Below are 27,322 nucleotides of genomic sequence, written 5' to 3'. Positions count from 1 at the left end.
AATCCTAAAGGGAGTACATGAACAAGACCTGGGGGTATATGTGCACAAATCGTTAAAGGTGGCAGGGTAGGTTGAGAAAGCAGTTAAAAAAGCATTATGGGATCCTGGGCTTCATAAACAGAGGCATAGAGTACAAACACAAATAATTATGGAGCTTAAAAAAACACTGGTTCAGCCTCAACTGGATTATTGTGTCAAATTCTGGGCACCGCACTTTAGCAAGCATATGAAGGCATTAGAGAGGGTGCAGAAAAGATTTATGAGAATAATTCCAGGGGTGAGGGACTTCAGTTATGTGGTTAGACTAGAAAAGCTGGTGTTTTACTCCTTAGAGCAGAGAAGGTTAAAAGGAGATTTGATGGGTGTTCAAAATTATGATGGTCTGGATGGGAGAGAGAAAAACTGTTCCCATTGGTGGAAGGGTTGAGAACTAGAGGACACAGATTTAAGATAATTGGCGAATAAATCAAAGGCGACACAATGGAAAACTTTTTTTTTTTAAAGCAGCGACTGGTTAGGATCTGAAATGTCCTGCCTGAAAGGGTGGTGGAGACAGAGACAATCGTGACTTTCAAAGGGGAATTGGATAAGTACCTGAAGGAAAAGAATTTGCAGGGCTATGGGGAAAGGGCAGGGGCGTGGGACTAGCTGAAGTGCTCTTGCAGTGAGGCGACACGAGCTCGACGGGCTGAATGGCCTCCTTCTGTGCTGTAACCATTCTGTGATTCTATGCACCAATCTCCTGTGTTTAACTTTTCTCATGGTTTACAATCAGCTGAATGAGAAACCTTCTTCCACCTAACTATCCAAACAAACCTGAACAGTTAATAGGTGAAAGTTAAGTCACCAAATGATTAACAGTCTCTAGCTAAATTTGCAGATACCCTGGGTTCTACTACATTTGAGTCAGAAGGTTCATGTTCTAGTCCCACTTCAGAACTTCAGCATACAAATTAGATTGGTGCTCTAGAACAGAACTGAGGGAATGCTGCATGCTATAGACACCATACTTCAGATGAGAACTGCAAGGTTCATATGCCTGTTCCAGTGGTTCAAAGTGCCCACCCCGTAACCTGGTCAAAATTGTTCCCCCAGTCAATGCCACCAAAACATATTAACTAGTCATTCATCTCTTAGCTATTTGAGAGATATTCCTGTGTGCAAAATGGCTGTCACACTACTTACATAATAATAGTCACTGCATTTCAGAGCATTTAATTATATGTAAAGTGTTTGGAGACATTTCTGAATAGCACGATAACAGTTATATAAATGTTACTTTCTTTATTTCGCTATCTATCGGAAAAGATAGTACACAGTATTAATAGCCTACAAACAAAACAACTTTTTGGGCCCAAGTTTCCACATGATTTGCGCCTGATTTTTTAGGAGCAACTGGTGGAGAACGGACTATCTTAGAAATCGCAATTCTCCACATTTTCTTTTCTGCAGTTCTAGTCAGGTAGAACAGTTCCACTTTGGAACAGAATTTTTTCTTCAAAAGGGGGCGTGTCCGGCCACTGACGCCTGATTTGAAAGTTTCCACAGTGAAAACGTACTCCAAACTAACTTAGAATGGAGCAAGTGAAGATTTTTGTAGAACTGAAAAAACCTGTTCTACACATTAAAAAATCAGGCGCAGGTTACAAATTCGGCGTCCAGAACGAGGTTGGGGGTGGGGGGGGAAGTCATTAAATTCTACAATAAATCCTTTATACTTATACAAATATTATACAAATAAATCCAACCCGAATAAAAATTTATAAGCAAAGAAAAGATTAAATAAACCATCTTCCGACCTGTGTGAAAGTGCTTCAGCCAGGGAGAATGCTGCAGCAAGCCTCACAAAACGAGGCAGCCGTTCCCGAACGCGGGGGGGGGGGGGCGTTCCAGACGGCGGGGAGGGACCCAACCGACCGACCGCAGGGGGGGGGGGGGGGGGGGGGGAAAGAGAGAAGCCGTTCCAGACGGCGGGCGAGCGACCGAACGCAAGGGGGGGGGGGCCATTTCGGGCGGGCAAGCGGGGGGAGGGCGGGACCGACCGACCGCAGCCAGGGGGGCGGGGGAGCCGTTCCAGACGGCAGGAGGGAGGGAGAGAAGGAGACAGAAGGCTGCAGGAAGCCTCAGAAATTGAGGAGCCATTTCCCGATGGCAAAAGGGGGAGGTCGTCAGGAAACGGATGCCTCAACTTTCTGAGGCTGCCTGCAGCCTTCTCAATGCTGATGTGCTGATAGTAATGTGCTTTTATTAAAAAATGTTCAAAAACTAAACAGCTACAAAGAACTACAAAAATGGCCGCGTGCCAATGTTTCCTTCACACTGCGCATGCGCGAATGCTGCAACGCGCGCGCGCAGCGTTGCCGGCAGGAAAAAAAACTAATTTAAATAGTACCCGCCCCCTCCCACTTACAAAATCGGCGCCGCGCCAAACAGACAAGGAACTGCAGAACGCTCCAGAATCGTGAGGTTTTTTTCCGGTGCCGTTTTAGGCGCGAAAAACGGGCGCCCAGCTCGGAAGGGCGCCCATTTTTTATCGTGTGGAAACTTGGGCCCTTTATTTCTAATAGCCCGTTTGTAAGTAATACTTGAGCATTGCGATTTAGAGGCATGTAAAACTCATTTTAGGAGTGAAATATAACTCACGGCCAGATGTACAGATCTTAAGTCTATCTACCAGCAGCAGCTGATGGTAAACCAATGAACGACATGTCCAACTAACACATTGACACCCTAGAACTATAACCTTAAAACACCTAAACAAGGTATACAGCATATAAATATCTACCAATTACCTGCACAGGTTAAAATGCAATAAACAGTGTATTTGAGCTTAAAAACAAAGGTTTTTCAAATAATTTACAACAGATTTTTCAAATATTTAAATTGTTAAGCCTCTTACTTATTTTTAAAGAGATGTTTAATGTTTTTCTTTATTCCAGGGGAGTAATTATTTTGTTGACTAGATGTTATATTTAGATAAATAGTCAATAGTTACAGGAAAATGTGAAGCAAACCCAAGAAATTCCAGGAATGAGAAGCAAGATGCAAAACACCAATGTTTTTGTTTTTTTAAACTTTAACAAGAATCAAGAGACATGAAAGAACTATTTAAATGGGGAATAAAAGGGAAACAAACATTTAAATGTAAAAATGGTGTTTTTTTTTTTAAAAACAGGGAAAGGAATATATAGTCAAAGGATAAAGTTTCAAGGGAGAAACGTTAACAAATTAAGAAAAGAATACACTCTGCCCCAAGCCCCACTCTTGTATAGTTTTGGACCGGGCAAACAGTGGCCCTCCCAGTTGGAGATTACCACTTTCTGCACTGACAAAACAATGTACTGATGATAGTAGAAAAATAATTGAGGTAGCTTCTAAAACAAGGTTGGTGAAGGACCACATGACCCATGGTGATAAAAGCAACAAAATCACTAAAGTTTTTTTTCCCCTTTTGGATAGCAAATTTGTTTACATGCATAGATTGAACAACTAATGAATACAAATAATTTGTGAAGTCCTGACCTGTATTTCTCCTGACTCTCTTTAATAAGTTTCTTTAGCTCATCAATTCGCTCAGCTGTGAGCTTGCGAACAATTACATCCTCCACAGTTTCCACAACTTCTCCTTTCTCACCACGCTTCCGTCTGCAAAGATTGAGGAGGTCATTACAATCAGGAACCATTATATTTAAGCAAGATTTTGTTTACAGATACACATACAGATCTGGATTAAACACTTACTTGGGAGTCTCTGTTGTTTCCAACAATTCTGAATATTGTGATGCACAATGCTACATTAAAAAAAACAAAACCATCAGCACATAAACAAGTACAAGATCGATAAAAATAGAAATCTAGACACAGCATATCAATCTTAGGCATGGATAGTGTCTCAGTTACAGATGGACTGACGCAAGGGTGGCGGTGGGTGATGTTAGAGGTGGAAGTAGGCGGTCTGTGATGGGAGAGTATATGGAATCATTAACTCAGCTTGGGGTCAAATCAGACTCCAAGACTGCAAAGTCTGTTTCAGCCCGAGACAATGGCCAGGGAGGAGGATTGGTGGAGTTAAAATTATTTTTTTTTAAACTGTAAAATGATGTTATTTTCTGCAATCTGATTGATGAAAAAAAATTACAAAGTAGAAAATAACCAATCAAAAGGCAGAAAAACATGGCAGTGATTTAACCAAACAAAGAAATCGCAGGCACAACAGAGACACAGGAAAAAAAACAAATACATTTTCCCAAATAATGGCACAGAAATTCTGGTCTCCCCAGGTCCGTACGGAGTGTGCGCGGACCCGGGAAGGCATCGCAAGCACCGTTTTTCTGCACATAATGCGCATGCGTTGAAAACCGGCTTTTCCAATCCGCATATCGGGAGTGAGGGCATTTGCAAAGACAAGATTGCGGTATTTACCCATATCTTTCCCAGCAAATGTCCTCAAAACTCTTGCTCCTGATAAAAGCAGGTGCAGCGCATACTTTTACAGGCGTAAGAGTCTTAAAACACACTTAAAAACATAAAAAATTAAAAACACATTTTATTTTTAAAAACCCTTTTTATTTTTAAAAACCCTGTCCACTACGTTAAATTTATTTTAAACCATTAAAAAAAACCTTTTAAAAACTCGGAAAAAAAATTTTCTCCAAGATATTTATTAACTTTAATTTCAATTAATTTTAATTATGCAAGGTGTGTTTGTTTGTTTTTCTCAATTAATAGTAATGAGAACTCATTGATACGGAGTTCCCATTGCTATTAATTGAGAATACTGTACTTGATTAGTTGAGCAGTCACACGTGCACCTTCTGCATGGGAACCTCAAGGGTGGGAGCGCGCTTCGCAGCGCGGGAAGAGAAGGCCTCCCCAACGGAATTCCACGCTCCTCCAGGACAACCAAGTACTTTTGGAAAAATTCTCTGGTCGGAGGCATTCGTCCAAAAGAAGCCTCCAACCTCAATTTCAGGGCATTAAGGTAATTAAGAGATTTCCCTCTTCATTAAGCTGCCAGAAACTGAATGCTTACCTTTTGTGAAAACCAATCTGGTGGGCGTCCAGGTTCTGCAAAAGGTTTGATTGCCCTGCTAACCGATACCCTGCGAAAACAGACAGACAACTCACTGTGGGCTCCACATCAACAATCTCCAGCACACTAATGTTAATGATTCGATCAGGCAATCAACATCAGAACCAAACAATTCTTGGTCAAGTGTAGTTCAGATTAAATAAAAAAAGTAACGGGCCTTCACTGTTGTTCCAAAAGTGTGCTTTACATGTAACCTCAGTATGACAATGATTTTCTTGGTTTCTCAAAGTGAGTTTACCAATTTAGGAGGTCATGCCCATTACAAGCTGGCCTGAAACTGCCTCAACTCATTCCATGCAAGAGCCTTACAACTGGCAGACAGATGTCTTTTCAACTCATCAGTCTGGAACAGATTCAAACCCAGGAAACCAAGAAAAAGAAAGGAGAGTGCGCTAACTCCCCACCTAATCCTTAACATTGTTCACCGAGAGGGTGCACAGCAGCATGCTATAAAAGGTTTCCACCATCATAGGCAGTCCCTCGAAATCGAGGAAGACTTTCTTCCACTCCAAAAGTGAGTTCTCAGGTGACTGAACAGTCCAATATGGGAATTACAGTCTCTGTCGCAGGTGGGACCGACAGTTGGAGGAAAGGTTGGGTGGGGAGTCTGGTTTGCCGCACGCTCCTTCCGCTGCCTGCGCTTGGTTTCTGCATGATCTTGGCGACGAGACTCAAGGTCCTCAGCGCCTTCTCAGATGCTCTTCCTCCACTTAAGGCGGTCTTTGGTCAGGGACTCCCAGGTGTCGGTGGGGATGTTGCACTTTATCAAGGAGGCTTTGAGGGTGTCCTTCAAACGTTTCCTCTGCCCACCTGGGGCTCGCTTGCCATGTAGGAGCTCCGAGTCTTGTGTCCGGCATGAGGTCAATGTCGCCCGCCCAACGGAGCTGGTCGAGTGTGGTCAGTGCTTCAATGCTGGGGATGTTGCCTGATCCAGAACGCTGACATTGGTGCATCTGTCCTCCAGGGGATTTGCAGGATCTTGCGGAGGCATCGTTGGTGGTATTTCTCCAGTGATTTCAGGTGACTATTGTATATGGTCCACGTCTCTAAGCCACACAGGAGGGCGGGTATCACTACAGCCCTGTAGACCATAAACTTGGTGCCAGATTTGAGGGCCTGATCTTCGAACAATGCTGATGCAACTGTGGCAGAGTGCATTCTCTGATTTTTCAATCCTATTCACTCGGGAGTCACCTGCTGCTGCTCCTCATTTGTACACAAAATGTCTATTCTCAGCCTGCTTCTAATAAACATGCCAAAGTGCCAGTCCAATTATCTCCCTTTATAATATTAAAATTGGGTAATGCAGCTAATGACTAGGATGGCTCTTAAAACAATTTTTGTGCCCTCCCCCTATTTGAATTACTTTCCAAACCTAATTTCACTCCAGGTCAGTTTGTTTCATCTTATTTTTCTCCTCTACAATATCTCAATGTATAATGAAAATAGATTGAAATTAAAATGCCACAACATTCTTTCCATATAAACTCAAATTATTGTGTCTAGTCCAGGTGGTTGATTTAACAGAGCTTGATACACTGACTGACTCTTTCAAGTTTAAAGATTCAGTATATCGCATAATTAAAACTCTGACTGCAAAATGTTGTGTTTAGCTGCCTTCTGACTCTCTTAATTAATCTTCAAGATGTTATATATGTAAGTTTTTCATCAGATTGAGATATGAAGCAGTTATGTAAAACCTACACCATTAAAAGTTGCCCACAATTGCACTTAGTGTCACCTACCAATTTTGGTCTCCACTGCGCATCACTGAAGATGCCAAACATAGCTTCTCACGGATTGACCAAGGCTCAGTAGGGCCAGTACTCAGCAATTTGTGCTCTTTGAAAGAAAAAAAAAAGTCCAAAGTTATCAACTGTCAGGAAAGATAAAACAGGATAGAACTGAGGTAGCATCGGTCCCAAATTCATAGCAATTACGAATCGTATTCTGGTACCGCAACAGTTCCTATATTTTTACATTATGGCTTAAATTAACCAGTACAGATGCAAGTGCAAATCAACACAATAAAGGAAACATAATAGTTCCACTGGGTGGGGAATATAGCCACCATTACAACCAGCATATACAACACTACTGCAGGTGGCCTGAGAAGAAAGTTTAAACATGTTGGAAAACTAGACATATTTAACAATGGAGAGGCTGCAGAAGTTATCCTTTATTTCAACATCCACATTCGTCACAATAGCAATATTATTGAAACTTTTGTATATATTGCCCCAGTATTACTTAGAAAACATTGTTATTTGATTTTCCTTGATGTTGTTCACAGACTTGAGCAGAAACAAAATGCTGTCACTGCTTCTCTTCCACTCTCAAATACTTCCTTTCTCTTTCCCTTCGATTGATTATCTTTCTCCATCTTCACCTGTTTATAAAGGCTCTCACTTTCTCATTGGTATCTCAAAGTGTCATTCTTTGTTTGCCAATTGCACACATTCTCTACCTCACTCTGTATTATGTGCACTTCCCTTCCTCTCCCTTGTTCCTTCGCCCTTCACCATATGCGTTTAAAACATTTTTAAGAGGTGACTGAGGAGGCCAAATAGTAGCAAAAATACTTTCATATGTAAAGATAAAATGATGGAAAAAGTGTTGCTGCTGATCTCCAATAATTGTTTTTTTTTAAATCAACACTAATTCAAAATAATAGCGGATCTCCAATAATGTTGCCCATAAATTGCAGAAAAGATTTATGAGAATGATTGCAGGAATGAGGGACTTCAGTTATGTTGATAGACTGGAGAAGCTGGGGTTGTTCTCCTTGGAGCAGAGAAGATTGAGAGTAGATTTGATAGAGGTTTGCAAAAATCATAAAGGGGTCTGGACAGGATAGAGAGAAACCGTTACCATTGGGCAGAAGGGTCAAGAACCAGAGGACATAGATTGAAGGGTGATTGGCAAAAGAACCAAAGACGCAAGAAAAATCATCATTTTTTTTTAAAAACACAGCGAGTGATTAAAATCCGGAATGCACTGCCTGAAAGGGTGGTGGAGGCACTCAATTTTATCTTTCAAAAAGGGAGTTGGATAAGTATCTGAAGGAAAAAAAATTGCAGGGCTACGGGGAAAGGGCAGGAGAGTGGGGCTAGCTTAAAGTTGACACGGGCTCGATAGGCCGAATGGCCTTCTTCCATGCTGTAACCATTCTATGATCTATAAATCAAAGTATATAAAAGTAGTGCTCCTCAATTATTTTAGACTTTATGATAGGATGGATAGAAGATTGAAAAAGACAAAAAAGAGAGCAGGGATAAACAGGTAACTAGTGGGGTGCCGCAAGCTATTTACAATCTATATTAATGACCTAGATGAAGGGACCGAGTGTAATGTATCCAAGTTTGCTGACGATATAAAGCTAAGTGGGACAATAAGCTGCAAAGAGAACACAAAGCATCTGCAAAGTTATTCACTTGGGTAGAAAAATAGAAAAAAAAAGAATATATTTTTTTTTAAATGGTGAGAAACTTTTAAATGTTAATGTTCAAGGTTTGATGTCCTTGTGCAAGAAACACAGAAAGCTAGCATGCAGATACAGCAAACAGTAAGGAAGGCAAATGGCATGTTGTCCTTTATTGCAAGCGGTTGGAGTATAAGATTAAGGAAATCTTGCTACAATTGTACAGGGCCTTGGTGAAACCACACCTGGAGTACTGTGCAAAGTTTTGGTCTCCTTATCTAAGGGAGGATATACTTGCCTTGGAGGCAGTGCAATAAAGGTTCAGTAGATGGAGTCCTGGAATGAGAGGGCTGTCTTATGAGGAGAGATTTTGTAGAATGGGCCTATACTCTATGGAATTTAGAGAATGAGAGGTGATTTCATTGAAACAAGATTCTGAAGGGAATTGACAGGGTAGATACGAAGAGGTTGTTTCCTCTGGTTGGAGTGTCTAGAACTAGGGGGCAGTGTCTCAAGATAAGGGGTGGGGAATTTAAGGCAAAGATGAGGAGGAATTTCTTCATTCGAGGGTTGTGAATCTTTGGAATTCTCTGCCCCACAGGGCTGTGGATTCCGAGTCTCTGAATATATTCAAGGCTGAGAGAGATAGATTTTTGGATTCTAGGGGAATCAAGAGATATGGAGATCAGGCAGCAAAGTGGAGTTGAGGTCGACGATCATCCATGATCTTATTGAATGGCAGAGCAGGCTCGAGGGGCCGTATAGCCTACTCCTATTATGTTCTTATGTCCCATGCATTACTGAGTGAGTCGGATGTTTTACAAGAGCACAGGTGTTGTGCCAAGTATTAACAGGGACACTGATTTATTAGCATTGGGAATGGCCTCCAATTTGAAGAGTGGAAAGGGGTCAGCAGATCAGGTTCCTTTGCTACTTTGAGCACATCCAACCTTTTCAGTATCTCCTCTTTATCTATCCATTGCTCAACTACCTCCTCTTTTACTGTGACAGTAGCAGCATCCTCTTGTGAAGACAGATACAAAATATTAATTCAGTACTGACACCATACCCCTTTGCCTCAAGATCTCCTTTTGCCACCCACCCTTCATCCTTTTTTGCCCTTTAAGTTTATAAAAGACTGGTGTTCCCTTTCATATTACCCACATACATTCTCTTTGCCTCTCATTTCTTTTCTTCAGTTCATGTTCTGCATTGTTTTCAGCTCATTTCTCTCCACATAAAGAAACCAACATTTATCATAAGCCTCCTGTTCGCAACCTTGGTGTCATATTTGGTCCTGAAATGAGCTTCCGACCACATATCCACAGCATAACTAAAAGAGTGCCCATTTCCACCTCTAACATCACCCGTCTCCATCCTTGCCTCAGCTCATGCGCTGCTGAAACCCTCATCCATGCTTTAAACTTACAAATTACCTCTAGACTTGACTATTCCAACACACTCCTTGTTGGCCTCCCACATTCTACCCTATAAACTGGAGGTCATCCAAAACTCAGCTGCCCATGTCCTAACGCACACCATTCCATTAACCCATCAGCACTGTGCTCACTGACCTTCATTAGCTCCGGGTTAAGCAATGCCTCGATTTCAAAATTCTCATCCTCGCTTTCAAATTCCTCCATGGCTTTGCCCCTCCCTATCTCTAATCTCCTTCTGGCCCACAACCACCAACCACCCTCCCCAGAGATATCTGCACTCCTCTAATTCAGCCCTCTTGGGCATCCATTATAGTAGCTCAACTATTGGAGGCCATACCTTCTGGATACCTCAGCTCCAAAGTCTGGAGTTCTCTGTTTAAAATCTCTCCACCTCACTTTCCTCTAAGACACTCCTTAAAACCTACCTCTTCTCCTGCCCTAATTTCTCCATGTGGCCCTGTGTCAAATGATTGTTTCTTATAATACTCCTGTTAAGCACCTTGGGACGTTTTCCTGTTTCATCATAATTAGAGGGAGCTCAGGACTTGAACAGCTGCAACAATTTAAGAGGACGGCAACACACAATCTGAATTCAGTACAGTAGTGTAATGGTTATGTTACTAAACTTGAAACCCAGGGGACTTCAATACATGTACTAATAATTCAGAGAGTGTGAGTTTTAAAAATCTGAAAATAAAAAGCTGGCATCAGTAAAAGTGATCATTTGACTTGAGCAAAAAACCCAACTGGTTCACTGGAAGAACACCTGACGTCCTTATCCGACTTTGCCTATATGCAACACACCAACGTGGTTAACTAGCAAGCCACTCAGTTGTATGAAACATTACAGAAAAAAAATTGCACCGGTTCAAGGCGGCAGCCCACTAAAATCTTCTCAGGTATAAATGCGGCCTTGTCAGCAACATCCACATCGCAATAATTCATATATTTTTTTTTAATTGTCAGCTCGACATATGCTGTTTAACCAATATCTGAATTGTTACGGCACCACTATCAAAGCAACCCTGCGCTGAAGATCTAAACACTGAAGGCGAACCACATGACCAAGAGAAGGAGACGGGGCCAGTCAGCGGGTCAAAACTGCTCGGCGCTGCTGCCATTTCTTTCTTTTGCACGAACCCGACTCTTTATCGGCAAGCGCTTCTCTTAGACCCTCAACCAACTTCACAAGCTCATATTGATCGCCGATCCCTCCCTCCGCGACATTTCTTTATCCCCGCTACTTACTGCCAGTCCCCGCCGCCATCATCCCAGCAACCACTGCGGCCTATAACCTCTGACCTCCCTACCAGAACGTTTATGACATGTTTCCCAAATTTTTAAAACTTCAATCGCTGTGAATTACGATTCCATCAATTAAGAATTTATATAATTTGCTGAGGTTTTCTTTTTGAAAAAAGCATTTCCACAAAAAGTATCGGTGCTCTGGTATCCTATTGCAACGCTCTCAATGGGCTGTACGGAGTTACCAAGCAACAACCCCGGAACATGGATGAGGAATAATTAGAAGCACATTTGTTGTGCTGGAGGATGCTGATGGTACCCAGCACAATGCTCATTCAAATGTACTAAGATTGGACGATGCACTAAATATTTAGTTACGTTTCAGTGGCCCGTGCATTGGTGTGGATTATAAACTGATTACTTCCCTACAAGTACATACATCGTTTACTATTAAGTGGAAAATACAAGAAAATATTCATATATTGGGCCAGATTTGGAGGAATAAATAACGGTGTCTAAACCACACATGCCGTTGTTGTAAACGGGCCAGCAATTTGTAGTGAGGAAGAGAGACCCTGTGAATTGCGAATTGCCACAAGTTGCTGGCTGATTTGCGTCACTCCGTTAGCTTCACGAAAACAGCATCTCGTGCTTAAACTATGTGATTTTCATCAAGTTGTTGCATTTGCACATTATTTGTCCTTTAAATTCACCACAGAAAGTTAAGTCCAGTAATTAACACCATAAGTCCCCTTTTAGCGACGTAATTGTTAATTACTGCAATTAACCAGTCTTGTCCAGAAAATAAAACGTTATAAGTGTGGAGTCTCATGCCTTCAGGTTGTGAATTGTTTTAGGAAATGTTTAAAATGTAACATTTTTAAATGTTCTAATTTTTTTTTTACTTTTCCTTTCTAGCAATCCAATCTTCCTTTACCTCTATTTCTTTCTCTACTTGATTTGACATTAAATTCATAGAATTATAGAAACTTACAGCGCAGAAGAACATTCAGCCCATCGTGCCTGTGCTGGCGCTTTGAAAAAACAATCGCGCTTAGTCTCACATCCTCAGTTTTTCACCAAGATCCTCATTCTCAAGTACCTGTCCAACTCCCTTTTAAAATTATTTAAGGGTTAAGCTTCCACCACTTTTCCAGGTAGAGCATTCCAGATCCCAACAACTCTCAATGAAAAAAATTCTCATCTCCCCTCGAGATCTTTTACCAATGATTTTGAATCTATGACCTCTAGTTATTGACCCACATGCCAGAGGAAATAATGTTTCCCTATTTATTCTATCAAAAACTCTCTGCATCTTGAAAACCTCTATTGGGTCACCTCTTAACCTTTGCTGTTTCAAGGAGAACAATCATAACTTTTCCAATTTCCCCATATAACTCAAGCCCCTCATCCTTGTAAACATCCTCTCTCGGGCATTTCCCTCTTTCCTGAAGTGTGGTGCCCTGAATTGTCCACAATATTCCAGCTGAGGCCAATATGAAGTTCTCACATGATCTCTTTGCTTTTATATTGTATTCCTCTATTTATAAACCCAAGTAACCTATATGCTTTTTTAACCACCATATCAACTTGGCCTGTCATCGTTAAGGATTTGCGTACATGGACACCAAGGTCTCTCTGCTCATCTACATTTTTCAAAATCGTGCCTTTTATAGTACACTGTCTTTCCATATTAGTCCTCCCAAAGTGCATCAATTCACACTTCTCCACATTGACCTCAATCTGCACGCTTCTGCCCATTTCACCACCCTGTCTATGACATCCTTATAACTATCCTTATCCTTATCATGATCTACTACTTTGCATGTTTGATATCACCTGCAAACTTTATAATGCTGCTCCCTACACCCGAGTCTAGGTCGCTTATAAAAATTGTGAAGTGTAATGGATCCAAAACTGACCCTTGGGGAGCACCACTGCAAAGCATCCATCCACCACCACCCTTTGCTTCCTGTCATTGAGCCAATTTTGTATCCACACTACCACGTTCCCCTTAATTCCATGGGCATCCATCTTCTTAATTGGCCTCCTGTGTGGCACTTTGACGAATGCCTTCTGAAAGTCCATATATACAACATCTATTGCACAACCTTGATCAACCTTCTCTGTTACCTCATCAAAGAATTGAATCAAGTTAGTCAAACACAATTTACCTTTAACAAATCCATGCAGGCTCTCCTTGATTAACCCATGCCTTTACAAATGAAAGTTTATTTTTTCCCTGGTAATAATTTCCAATAATTTCCCCACCACTGATATTAGGCTAACTGGCCTGTAGTTTCCTGGTTTCTCCCTCTCCCCGTTCTTGAATAGTGGTATAACATTGGTAACCCTCCAATCCTCCGGCACGACTCCTGTATCCAATGAGGATTGAAAGATTGTGACCAATGCCTCTGCTATTTCTACCTTGGCTTCTTTCAGCAACCGAGGATGCATTCCATCAGGACCTGGTGAATAAACAACTTTCAGTAATGCGAATATTTTTAGTATGTCTTCTCTATCTATTATTATCCTATCCATAACTTCCCTCTCCTCTTTTAGTGTAACTTTCACATCATCCAATTCCTTTGTGAAGACAGGTGCAAAGTACTCATTTAATCCTTTTGCCATGCCTTCTGTCTCTACTTGAAGATTTCCCTTTGGGTCTTTAATAGCCCCAACTTTTTCTCTAGCTAACCTTTTTCATTTTATATATTTATGAAATGTTTTAGGGTTCAATTTAATGATGCCTGCTAATCCTTTCTCGTAACCTCGCTTTGCCTCCCACATTAACTTTTTCAATTCCCTCCTCTACTTTCCATAATTCATAAGGATGCATTAACTTTGGATGCTCTACCTTTTCCCTTCAAAGAGATGAACCCAGTTTGTAGCTGAACTATCTCTTCACTGAATTCCCTCCATTGATCTGTGACTGCTTTCCTCTGCAATTGCCTTTTCCAATTTACCTGTGCTAGGTCCCTTCTTAAATCACTGAAATTAGCTTTTGCCCAGCTATGCATTTTTACCTTTGATATTTTCTGGTCTCTTTCCATAATTAGTTTGAACCGAACTATGTTGTTATAATTAACCCATTCTAATTCACCCTCCTTCTCAATCCTTCCTCAGTTTATTTCTCAATCCTTACATCTCATTGGCTAAAGAGATACATTGTTCATCCCATTATTAACAAAGGTGCCAGATAGCCTGTTGTCCTCACTGCGCTATTATCAGCAAAAAATATTAAAATCTAAATGTACATAAACAAGTCTAACTAACGGGGCACACTGCGAGATACCCCGCTTCAGCAAAATCTGGCCCATCGTGAAACCTTGGTGAACTAGATTTAGCTTTCTGTGGAGAGTTTAATAGGCAATTAATGTTCAAATGCAGCAACTTTATGACAATGACAAGGAGCTTAAGCATGACTTGCTGTTTTTGTGAAGCCGACAGCGAAGCAGCATAAATCAGCTACAACTTGTGGTGATTCGCAATACACAGGGTATCTCTTCCTCACCAGAAGTTTCTGGTGGAGTTACACATCAATAACGGCGTGCGTCATTCAGATGTTTTTATCTTCTCATCAAAATTAAATCAAATGAGTTATAGACCTAGAAATCCAAGTTGCATAAGATGGCCTTGCTGAAAGGGTTTCACACTTTCCCTTTCTGCAGTCACATTAAAACATAGCTTCTGCCTTGCAGCAATATAACCAGATCTATGTTGCAATGACGCATCTATGGCAATAAGCTGCAGCCACAGCTGATAAACTTACTCGTTTATAGTTTGCATGTAAGACTCTTGTCCTATTATTTGCATGATGTTGACAGCTCTGCATCACTCAGTGGATTACATCTATTGGCTTCTGGTTGCTCATTGCCTCAATACTAAGAGCAAAGTGTTGTGTATCTGTAAAGCATGCACTCCCATGTTCCGCCACCAGCGAGCGCATCCCCTGAAGTCCCAAGGGATCCCAGCATCCCTTGGGAGCACTGTATATAAACCGGCCCCCAAGGCCGGTTCCTCACTCTGGAGTGTCTTAATAAAGACTGAGGTCATTGTTACTTTAACCTCCGTGTGTGCAGTCTCATCTGTGTTAGGAACACAATAACGGCGCCGAGTATACGAATCCAATGCAAAGATGCTGCAAACTGGGCATCCTGGAGAAGTTCTTGGAGGGTAAGGACTGGGAAGCTTATGTCGAACGGCTAGACCAGTACTTTGTAGCCAACGAGCTGGACGGAGAAGGAAGCGCTGCAAAAAGGAGAGCGGTCCTCCTCACGGTCTGTGAGGCACTGACCTACAGCCACATGAAGAATCTTTTGGCTCCGGTGAAACCCACAGATAAGTCGTATGAGGAGCTGTGTACACTGGTTCGGGAGCATCTTAACCCGAGGGAGAGCGTGCTGATGGCGAGGTATCAGTTCTACATGTGCCAGCGATCTGAAGGTCAGGAAGTGGTGAGCTACGTCGCTGAGCTAAGGCAACTTGCAGGACAATGTGAGTTTGATGGCTATCTGGAGCAAATGGTCAGAGACTTTTTTGTCCTGGGCATTGGCCACGAGACCATCCTATGAAAACTTTTCACCGTAGAGACTCCAACCCTAAGTTTGTGGTCCAGGTACTCCAGACCATGGTCGAGGATCCATGTCGACTATCCGGGCCCATTTCTCGGTAAAATGTTCCTGGTGGTGGTGGATACTTTTTCAAAATAGATTGAATGTTAAATAATGTCGGGAAGCACCACCACCGCCACCATTGAAAGCCTGAGGGCCATGTTTGCCACCCATGGCCTGCCTGACATAATGGTCAGTGACAACGGGCCATGTTTCACCAGTGCCGAATTTAAAGAATTCATGAACCACAATGGGATCAAACATGTCACCTCGGCCCCGTTTAAACCAGCCTCCAATGGGCAGGCAGAGCGGGCAGTACAAACAATCAAACAGAGCCTTAAACGAGTCACAGAAAGCTCACTCCAAACCCGCCTGTCCCGAGTACTGCTCAGCTACCGCACGAGACCCCACTCACTCACAGGGGTGCCCCTGGCTGAGCTACTCATGAAAAGGACACTTAAAACCAGACTCTCGCTGCTTCACCCCAACCTGCATGATCAGGTAGAGAGCAGGCGGCAGCAACAAAATGTAAACGATGGTCGCGCCACTGTGTCATGGGAAATTGATCTGAATGACCCCGTGTATGTGCTAAACTATGGACATGGTCCCATGTGGATCGCGGGCGTTTGTGGTCAAACTAGACAATGGACAAATTTGCAGAAAGCACCTGGACCAAACGAGGCTGTGGTTCACAGATTGCCCTGAACAACCCACAGCAGATACCACCTTTTTCAAGCCCACAACACACACCCAAAGGATCAACGACACCACCCCAGACCAGGAAATCGAACCCATCACGCCCAACAGCCCAGCAAGGCCAGGCTCACCCAGCAGCCCTGCAGGGCCAACAACACGCCAGCCCAGCGAGGGCACAGTCAACATATCAGAATAGACACCTCACCTTGTAAATAGTTTTCACTTTGACTTTGGTGGGGGTGGGAGTAATGTTGTGTATCTGTAAAGCATGCACTCCCATGTTCTGCCACCAGGGAGCGTATCCCCTGAAGTCCCAAGGGATCCCAGCATCCCTTGGGAGCACTGTATATAAGCCGGCCCATAAGGCCTATTCCTCACTCTGGAGTGTCTTAATAAAGACTGAGGTCACTGTTACTTTAACCTCCCTGTGTGCAGTCTCATCTGTGTTCGGAACACAATACAAAATACTGTGGTTTTACATGGGAAGCTGCAGTTCTGTAATTATGGTGAAATTCTAACCAAATTCTGTTCACCCATCACCACTGATCTACATTGGGGGGCAGGTGATCGCGACTCCTGTCTCCATGAGAAAATGTTTTAGACTTTTTCCCCAAAACTTTCCTTTGGTTGGCAGCTGCAGTGACTGCATTGCGTGGTGGTTGTTTTTGGCACCAGATGAAGGGTGGTGATGGGTAGAATTTTTAAAAGTCTTTTTGAAAAGCATTTTCAGCTGCAGTGATATTTCTTTTCAAAGCTGTGACCTGTTGGAGATTAAATAAAGCCACTAATGAGGTTTATAAACCAACTGTCATGCAACTCATGATTTCTTACCAAATCTTAGGCTTTTTACGAATTGATCTCATGATTTATGAAATGGTGGGGTTAGCATTACTGCATCTTAGAAAATCTATATTCTGATGTGAAAGGTTTAAGCGAGTTTCGCCTCCTATTCTGCAGGGATTGTATAATTACAAGCACTGTGGAGATTGTGCTGCTGAAATTAGCAATTTCATTTTGCTCTCCTTAAAACCGATGTACGACTGGGGAGAATAGAACATCCAATTACTGGCTGCGCACACTGCGCCCACCCACCCGCCGTGTGGTTGTGCGCAGTCTCGCTTCGCGCAGGATTACGTCAGGGCACGGCCCGTTCTGTCGCCATGGCAACAGCGGCACGCTGAGCCCGATTGATTCTTTCAGCCGGGAGAGACAAGCACCGAGGTGAGAGGCAGACTTGAGACGTGCGTATCAAACCAGGCAACCATCAGACGGCGAAGAGGGCGGTTGGAACCAGGGGAGAGAGTTCGAGTGAGTTCGGAGAGGGAGCAGGGGAGAAAGCACGATACAAGCGCGGGCATTCATTGAGCTGTCGAGAGGGAGAGTGACGGCCTGGGTTTGGGATAAACTTTGGGGTGGAGGCAGACTAAGAGTAGTGCTCTTTTATATAAAGTGCACTTTTTAACAGGTTTTTTTTTACCAAGGACATCAAGCTGTGATCCTGGCCAGTCCAGTAGAATCTTGATCATCTTCAGAAAGACTTGCATTTATGTAGTGCCTTTCACGACCACCGGACGTCCCAAAGCGCTTTACAGCCAATTAAGTATTTTGTCAAAGTTTGGTAATGTTGGAGCCAATTTGTACATAGCAAGCTCCAACATACAGCAATGTAATAATGATAATCTGCTTTTAGTCATGTTAATTGAGGGATAAATGTTGGCCAGGGCACCTTGCTCTACTTCAAAATAGTGCCATAGGATCTTATATATCCACTTGAGAGGGCAGATGGAGCCTCGGTTTAACGTCTCATTCGAAAGACAGCATTTCCGACAGTGCAATAGTACTGCACTGAGTGTCCGCCTAGATTTTTGTGCTCAAGTGTCTGGAGTGGGACTTGAACCCACAACCTTCTGACTTAGAGGCAAGAGTGCTACTTACTGAGCCACAGCTGATACTTCCGAAGGTTGAACAGATGGGAGCTAGGTTAGAGTGAGGGTCAAATATCATCATGAAAAAGAGTGAAAATTGAACACAGCAAATAATCTTAATATATTTGTGCAGATGTTTATTTTCCTCTATTTAAAAATAAAGAAAAAATAGAGAACTAGTCAATTAGGACAATTCTTATACATTTCCTGCTATCTGTCTATGGAGTTAGATTGTTGGAGATCTGGGACTATCTACGTTCTTGTTTGGGTCAAGGATAGCAGATGACACAGATCGAGGGCTCAATTTTCCCCAGTGATTTGCGCCGTTTTTTTTAGGCGGAGGGCAGGCCGTTTTTTTGGCCTAATTTTAAAAAAAACAGTTTCCCTGAACAATTTGCACCAACTCAGTTAGTTATGATATTTTTAGGTAAGTTTTTTTTTCAGCCAAAGGGGTGTAACCTGCCACCTGTGCCAATTCTGGCCATTTAGGCAAGTTTAGCCAGTTTAGCGTTACTCCAGTTCTTAGGCCAGCATATGTGGCCTCTGTAGAAAAAACTTCTGGAGAGTTAAGGAAATCGGCGCAGGTAAGTGTAGCAGATGCCCGGAAAGCAGCAGCAGGAGAGGTAAGAGAGGGGTGCGGGGGAAGCCTTTCGGGTATAGTTCGGTGCGGGGACCAGGAGGGAGGAGGCCGTTCGGCCTGGGATAGGTGTGGGGGAGCTGACCGGGCGGCCGTTTGGCCTGGGCTAGGAGCAGGGGAGCGGACCGGCATTGCGGTGGGGGGAAACTTTAATAATTTAATGGAGGTAAGTTGCTGCAATGTATTATAATGTGCTTGTGTAGGTTGTGAGTTGAGCTGTAAGTGTCACTTTCCAGCCTCAGCCCGCATTGTGTCCCTTGTTACCGTGGCAACCCGATCTTTTTGGCGCAGATCAAGGCTCCACTCCTAAAACTAAAGAACAGGTTAAGTTGTGCCAAAATGAAGAAATCTAGAATTTTTTTTTGGCGTACTTGGGCCCCCAAAAAACGGGCGTTACTCTTCAAGTACGCCAAAAAAAAGCTTTGAGAAAAATTGAGCCCAGAGTATGACGAGGAAAAAAGGAAAAATAAATTACAAAAAATACCACCAAATTCCTCCCCGGTTTAGGCCCCATTTTTGTGCACCTTTCCTGATGGAGTAGGCAGACAATTCACTCATAGGCCTCTGAAAACGCCACTTTGTTAGTTGTCACTGGGAGGGTCTGCAAAAGTAAGCTTGGATGACTAGCGCAGTGATCATATTGCCTTATATTTACTAAGGTGAAGCATGCCAATGCTAGGGAGTAGAATACCTTTGAATTTTTAGCACTCAGTGTCTGCACTGAGCACTAAATGATAAGATAAAGCAGGGTCTATTGAATAAATCTATCTCTACCCTACCCCAAGTACCTTAATACCCAGTCTTAAAAGAATATCCTCTATTGCAACACACCAGTAACCTTTTATGGATTCTTTTAATCAACTCAAAAGTAGATTGAGACTGCCTAAACTAATGTTATGTAGGACCTCAGAGCTCTTAGAGAGAGATGACATGAATTTCATCAGTTATTTAGGGCTAGATCCATACCTAGTTCCCAGGGGTGGCAGGACAGTGCGCATATTGTGTAATAGTGTCCAATCTTTTTCTTGTAAGTATAATCATTGTGAAATATTACGTATATTTTAGTTTTAATGTCTGTCATTTGTGATCTGTTTTTTTGATTTTCTGAATACAGTTTCTACATTACTGGAAAATAAATCTCTGATACAGTCCCATTGGTGGGTCTACACATGGAGAACCCTGAGGTCGACTTCAAGATACACCGTTCAGTGCCTGTGCAGATCACAGTGCTGAGAGGCAGCAACTTCGTATGTATCTTCACTCTTCCTGGTAGTTCATCCCAGGCAAATTACAGCTTTTATAATTTGGACATTTTACGGCACTTTTATATTTTGCGCTTCTGCAGTTTAAACAGAGGAAGGCCATATTTGTGAGCTGACTCCCCATGCTTGCATTGCTAAAACCACTCCCTTATTTCAACAGCAGGATAGTGAATACATGTAAATGTTGGTACAAGGTATGTTAGAATAGCCCAAGGATAACTTGTATGTTTGTCCCCTGCTTGTTGCATCTGTACAATGGCATGGATGAGATCAGGAACAGTGTGTGGAATTATTGGATGTAAACCTAGGATCCCTCATTCACGGCATAGCAAACTGGAACTCTCGCACATTTTTTGGGTACTGCAGCATCAACCCACTATTTAACTTCTCTGTTAATCATTTATTTTGTTAACAAGTGATATGGTGTGACATGTGATTGCATGATGTTGACTGGGCAATACAGTCAGAAGTGTATAGGAGTATGCTAAAACCAATTGCTATCATTAATTTTAACTTGACTTGGAAATTGCCACAAGACTCCGTAGTTATCCCTTATATGCCATGTTGCTTCCAGAGCTTTTGTGTTCAGGGGCTCAATTTAAAAAAAGAAAATTGATGGGTCAAATTGTCCTTTCTTCTCATGTCGAGTCTGTTCTATTCTCCTTGCAGAAAGGGAGTAAAGTAGACAACCCAATGACCTATGTCCGTGCAGAGTACAATACCTTCCAGCTTGGAGACTCGGGGAAAATGCAGGTGACAGATGGTGAAATAGAGTACAACTTCACAATCAGCTTTGACTGCACATTCGATGGGATTCAGGAATTGGACAACCTGGTGCATAAACCTGTGATTTGTGAGTTTCTGCCTTATTTAGCTATTGAATCACAATCTAAGGCCGAGAAATTGATTATTGCCCCGTTTGGGGGCGGTAACACTCGGTAAGACTTTGTGCCAGGCGCAGAAATCTCGCCCCGGAAGGAAGGAAATAAGCGCTCCACTTCCTTCCTGGGGCGGTAATGGGGCGCACGCCTCAGCAGCGCTACGCACTGGGCCGTGTAGCACTGCCACGGGGAGTGGGGGTGCCGCGCGATCAGCCCAGATCTCAAACAGAGTGCCGGGCTGAGCGATCGCAGCACCGACCCCGCGAACAAACCGCGATCAGAGCGGCAACAATAAGGGCAGATTTTTTTTCTTCAGCAGTTGGCCACCTCCCCTTTAATTTTCGGCGCGGTAGTAGCCGGCCAGCCGCACGGTACGCATCCCCTGAAGCTGTCGCTGGCGCAGCTGCAGGAGTGAAATCCAATTTAGGGTCCGAGGCGCTAGCACAGTGATGCGTATGGCGATGATGTCACGATCTGCGGGCGCAGGAGATCGGGGCGCCACTCTATAGCGCTGCCGCTAAACTCCAGCCGACTATGGCGGCAGTTGTTGCCAGCATCGTGCCTGGGCGGGATCGCATTTGCGCCCCCTTAGGGGGCACTAACGGGAGGTGTAAATGCACTGAATTTCTCCCCCTAAATCTTTAAACATAATTATACAACAGAACTGAACTCGAGAATGTTAACTACTTAAATGCAGTAATGCCATAGTATTGGACCATATAATAGATTTTTAGTCACAGCAATACCTTAGCCTGTAATTGGCACTTCCAATTCATCATAGGCAGTCCCTCGGAATCGAGGAGGACTTGCTTCCACTCCCAAAGTGAGTTCTTTGATGGCTGAACAGTCCAAAACGAGAGCCACAGACCCTGTTACAGGTGGGACAGACATTCGTCGAAGGAAGGGGTCAGTGGGGCTGGTTTGCCGCTCGCTCCTTCCGCTGCCTGCGCTTGGCCTCTTCATGCTCTTTGCATTGAGACTCGAAGAGCTCAATGCCCTCCCGGATGGATTTTCTCCGCCTCGGGCAATCTGCAGCCAGGGTCTCCCAGGTGTCAGTGGTGATATCGCACTTTACCAGGTAGGCTTTGAGGGTGTCCTTATAACGTTTCCGCTGTCCTCCTTTGGCTCGTTTACCATGAAGGAGCTCTGCATAAAACACTTGCTATGGGAGTCTCGTATCTGGCATGCGTACTGTGTGGCCTGCCCAGCGAAGCTGATCGAGTGTGGTCAATGCTTCAATACTGGGGATGTTAGCCTGGTCGAGGACACTGATGTCGGTGCGCCTGTCCTCCCAGGGGATTTACAGGATCTTGCGAAGACATCGTTGGTGATATATCTCCAATGATTTGAGGTGCCTTCTATACATCGTCCATGCCTCCGATCCATACAAGAGGGCAGGTGATATTACAGCCCTGTAGACCATGAGTTTGGTGGTAGATTTGAGGGCCTGGTCTTCAAAAACACTTTTCCTCAGACGGCCGAAGGCTGCGCTGGCGCACTGGAGGCTGTCATGTTTGTAACTACAATATAACACCACTGTATTACTGTATACACTCAACTTAGATGCACACCTTGACCACAGGGGGTGAACTTGTGGGAGACACTCCTTATCTGATCACACAGGTATATAAAGGGAGGTCCCACGCAGGGCCATCACTTCTGGAGTCCTGTAATAAAGAGCTAAGGTCACAGAGTGGCTTTGTCTCTGGAATGTGCCTCGTGTGGTTTCATGCTGTCGAGTAAGGACTTTACATTGGCGAAGAGATACGGGAATTCACGACCCACGAGAACGGTCACCGGTAGCACAGAGGAACGGGACTGTGTTGGGGAAGACTGGGACGATTTTGTAGAGAGGCTTCAGCAAAGCTTCGTAACTAAAGACTGACTAGGGGATGCAGCGGCCGACAAGCGACGGGCTCATCTCCTGACCAGCTGCGGGCCAAAGACTTATGCGCTCATGAAGGACTTACTGGCACCCGAAAAGCCGTCGGACAAAACCTTTGAAGAGCTCAGCAAATTAATCGGGGAGCACCTCAAGCCGGCGAGCAGCATACACATGGCTCAACACAGATTCTACACCCACCGACGTCGTGAAGGGCAGAGCATACCGGACTTTGTAGCGGACCTCCGGCATTTGGCCAGCCTCTAAGTTCACAGACGCCTGCAGGGGGGAGATGCTAGGGGACTTCTTCATCGAGGGTATCGGTCATGCGGGAATTTTTTGTAAGTTAATTGAGACCAAGGACTTGACCTTGGAAGCGGCAGCGTTGTTAGCTCAAACTTTCATGGTGGGGGCGGAAGAGACAAAAATGATTTACGCGCGCAATTCTGCCTCCAATGCCGTGATGGATCAGGGAGTCAACATCATAAATGCTACTCAGAGCCCCACAGGAAGGCATGGGCAGTTCGACATTTACCAGGCAGCTATAGATCCCAGAGCAGGATCTCAACAGAGACAACGGCAGGCTGAATGGACGTTCACGCCATCACAGTGGACAATGCGGCCCGGGATGGGGCCATTGACATCCACTAATAGGGTACTTAAGAGCAGTCAAAGGAACAGTCAGCGCAAAATTCCTGGCCATAGTCTCTTTGTCCCCAACAATGGAAACTTTAACTCATGCTGGAATTGTGGGGGAAAACACTCAGCCAGATCTTGCAGATTCCAACATTTTGTCTGCAGAAACTGCAATCTCAGTGGCCATTTCACGCAAATGTGTAGAAAACCTGCAACCAGACTGATATGAGACAGATGGACCAGAAGAGGGTTCTGTGAGACAGGATGATTTTTGGGGCAAATCGATGGATGCCGCGGTTCAGCGGTCCATGCGGCGAATATTCACAGTTCATACACCAAAACGCCACCAATGATGATGAGGGTTTTGTTGAACGGCATCACAGTGCGCATGGAGCTGGACACTGGGGCCAGCCAGTCACTCATGGGCGTTCAGCAATTTGAGAAGCTATGGCCACTCAAAGCCAGTAGACCCAAATTAGAACGTATTGAGACATAATTACAGACTTACACCAAGGAAATCATTCCGGTGCTAGGCAGTGCAATGATGGCTGTCACACACAATGGGTTAGTGAACCGGCTGCCACTCTGGATTGACCCGGGCAATGGTCCCGCTCTGCTGGGAGGAACTGATTAGCCGAGATGAACTGAAAATGGAGGGGATGTTCACGCAATGTCCTCAGTGGAGCGAAGCTCGTGCTCACAAGTCCGACAACAATTCGAGTCACTATTTCAACCGGGCATCAGGACTTTCAAAGGCACGAAAGTAGTGATACACATCACCCCAGACGCCAGGCCAGTGCACCACAAAGCCAGAGCGGTGCCGTATGTGATGCAGGAAAACATCGAGAGCGAATTGGACCGGCTGTTGCGAGAGGTCATCATCTCGCCTGTTGAATTTAGTGACTGGGCGAGCCCCATCGTTCCCGTTCTAAAAGCAGATGTCTGTCCGGGTCTGTGGCAACTACAAGGCCACCATCAATCGGATGTCCCTACAAGACCAATACCCACTCCCAAGAGCGGAGGACCTCTTCGCCACGCTGGCAGGTGGCAAACTGTTCACCAAGTTGGACCTCACTTCAGTCTCTATGACCCAGGAACTGGCCGACGAATCCAAACTACTGACCACCATCACCACGCACAAGGGACTGTTTCCATATAACAGGTGCCCGTTTGGCATTCGATCAGCGGCCGCGATTTTTCAACGCAACATGGAAAGCCTGCTTAAATCCATTCCTGGAACGATCGTATTCCAGGACGACATCTTCATCACGGGTCGAGATACCGAGGAACACCTCCACAACTGGAGGAGGTGCAACGCCGGGTAGGCCTGCGACTCAAGAAGTTTAAATGTGTGTTCTTAACTCCTGAGGTTGAGTTTCTGGGCAGGAGGGTTGCTGCAGATGGGATTCGGCCACCGAATCCAAAACAGAGACGATTCGACGAGCACCCAGGCCCTGCAACACATCGGAGCTGCGTTCATTCCTGGGACTGTTGAACTATTTCGGGAACTTTCTGCCGAACTTGAGCACGTTGTTGGAGCCGCTACATGTGCTCCTGCGTAAGGGTTGCGATTGGTTTTGGGGGGACTGTCAGGAACGGGCTTTTGATTGAGCACGAAACCTACTTTGTTAAAACAAATTGTTGACCCTGTACCACCCCTGTAAACGTTTAGTTCTGACATGTGATGCATCGTGCTATGGGGTTGGGTGCGTGTTGCAGCAGAGTAATGCTGAGGATCAGCTACAACCTGTGGCTTATGCCTCCAGATCGCGCTCTCAAGCAGAACGGGGATATGGCATGGTTGAGAAGGAAGCGCTTGCATGTGTCTATGGTGTTAAAAAAAAATGCACCAGTACCTCTTCGGTAGGAAGTTTGAATTAGAGACAGACCACAAGCCACTCACATCCCTGTTGTCAAGACAGCAAGGCTGTCAATGCCAACGTATCAGCTCGCATACAGCGGTGGGCCCTCACGCTAACTGCTTATGACTACTCCATCCGGCACTGGCCCGGCACTGAAAACTGCGCTGACGCACTTAGTAGGCTCCCACTAGCCACCACAGAGGAGGCAGCTGAGCAAAGCGCTGAGATGGTCATGGCTGTCATTGCCTTTGACAGTGCAGGCTCCCCCATCACAGCCCGCCAGATCAAAATCTGGACAAACAGAGATCCCCTCCTATCCTTGATTAAGAAATGTGTCCTGACTGGGGATTGGGCGCCCGCACACGGAGCATGCCCTGAGGAGGTCAGACTGTTCCACAGGCGGATGGATGAGCTCTCCATCCAAGCTGACTGCCTACTATGGGGTAGCCGGGTAATCATGCCCCAGAAGGGCAGGGAGGAATTCATCAGGGAACTCCACAGCGAGCACCCAGGCATTGTGATGATGAAGGCCATTGCCCGGTCACACGTTTGGTGGCCTGGAATTGATTCAGGCCTGGAACACTGTGTTCGCAGGTGCACGACCTGTGCCCAGCTGGGCAATGCCCCCAGGGAGGCCCCGCTCAGCCCGTGGCCCTGGCCCACCAAGCCATGGTCACGTGTTCACGTTGACTACGCGGTCTCGTTCATGGGGAAGATGTTCTTCATTGTAGTAGATGCGTACTCGAAATGAATCGAGTGCACCATCCTGAATCCATGCACGTCATCCACCACTGTGGAAAGCCTATGTGCGATCTTTGCAACCCATGGCTTGCCAGACATCCTGGTTAGTGACAATGGCCCGTGTTTCACGAGCTATGAATTCCGGGAGTTTATGTCGGGTAATGGCATCAACCACGTCAGGACTGCGCCGTTCAAGCCGGCCTCCAATGGCCTGGCGGAACGGGCAGTCCAAATCATTAAGCAAGGTATGCTCAGGATTCAAGGACCCTCCCTTTATTGCCGCTTATTGCATCTCCTGCTGGCCTATAGATCCCGCCCGCACTCGCTCACGGGGGTCCCGCCCGCAGAGCTACTCATGAAACGGACACTCAAAACTCGGTTGTCCCTCATCCACCCAGTCCTGACCACCATAATTGAAGGCAAGCGCAAGTCACAAAACGAGTACCATGACCGTAATTCATGGGGGAGATGTATAGAAATAAATGATCCTGTATTCGTCCTCAATCACGCCATGGGGCCCAAATGGCTTGAGGGTACTGTAATTGGCAAAAAGGGGAATAGGATCATCGTGGTAAAACTCAACAATGGCCAGATATGCCGTAAGCATCTGGACCAAGTAAAAAAAAAAAGGTTCAGCATGGACACTGAGGAACCTGAAGAAGACCATGAGATGGAGCTCACAGTACCGCCAGCGAACGTGCAACAAGAGCAATCAGAAGAATGCACAGTCCCTGAGGTCAGCCGGACAGGCCGGAATCGCCACAGGTGATAGACACTCACATCAGCATCCAACAACCAGAGCCCCAACTGCGGCGCTCCACGAGGGAGCGTAGACCATCTGAAAGACTGAACCGATGATCCCAGTGAGACTTTGGGGGGGGGGGGTGGGGGGGGGAAGGTGATGTCATGTTTGTAACTACAATGTAACACCACTGTATTACTGTATACACTCAACTTAGATGCACACCTTGACCACAGGGGGTGAACTTG

At 44.7% G+C, this 27,322-nt stretch overlaps 2 protein-coding genes across 9 annotated transcripts in view; one reads left to right on the top strand and one right to left on the bottom strand.

Moving 5' to 3' along the window:
• LOC139281067 (bromodomain-containing protein 8-like) overlaps positions 1 to 11,275 on the bottom strand; it is a 124,843-nt gene extending 113,568 nt beyond the window's left edge. For both annotated transcript variants that reach the window (XM_070900974.1, XM_070900975.1), the window contains exons 1-5: positions 11,201 to 11,275; positions 6,838 to 6,934; positions 5,033 to 5,102; positions 3,742 to 3,791; positions 3,523 to 3,645 (exon numbers count right to left, since the gene is read on the bottom strand). In XM_070900974.1, the coding sequence (XP_070757075.1) occupies positions 3,523 to 3,645; positions 3,742 to 3,791; positions 5,033 to 5,102; positions 6,838 to 6,934; positions 11,201 to 11,222 (362 nt within the window). In that variant the 5' untranslated portion in view covers positions 11,223 to 11,275. The remainder of the gene's footprint in view (positions 1 to 3,522; positions 3,646 to 3,741; positions 3,792 to 5,032; positions 5,103 to 6,837; positions 6,935 to 11,200) is intronic.
• A 6,367-nt stretch (positions 11,276 to 17,642) lies between these two features.
• Positions 17,643 to 27,322, top strand: part of cfap70 (cilia and flagella associated protein 70) — a 195,755-nt gene continuing 186,075 nt past the window's right edge. For 4 of the 7 annotated variants that reach the window (XM_070900973.1, XM_070900972.1, XM_070900970.1 and 1 more), the window contains exons 1-3: positions 17,670 to 17,814; positions 20,183 to 20,315; positions 21,000 to 21,183. In XM_070900973.1, coding sequence (XP_070757074.1) covers positions 20,238 to 20,315; positions 21,000 to 21,183 — 262 coding nt within the window. In that variant the 5' untranslated portion in view covers positions 17,670 to 17,814; positions 20,183 to 20,237. Of the gene's footprint in view, positions 17,815 to 20,182; positions 20,316 to 20,999; positions 21,184 to 27,322 lie in introns of all 7 variants that reach the window. The other 3 variants (XM_070900968.1, XM_070900971.1, XM_070900969.1) reach the window with 3 other exon arrangements.

The sequence above is a fragment of the Pristiophorus japonicus genome, chromosome 15 (assembly GCF_044704955.1).
Source record: "Pristiophorus japonicus isolate sPriJap1 chromosome 15, sPriJap1.hap1, whole genome shotgun sequence".
Classification (NCBI taxonomy): Eukaryota; Metazoa; Chordata; class Chondrichthyes; family Pristiophoridae; genus Pristiophorus; species Pristiophorus japonicus.
Note: the sequence above shows the minus strand (reverse complement) of the source record. Positions and strands in the feature narration are given on the sequence as shown.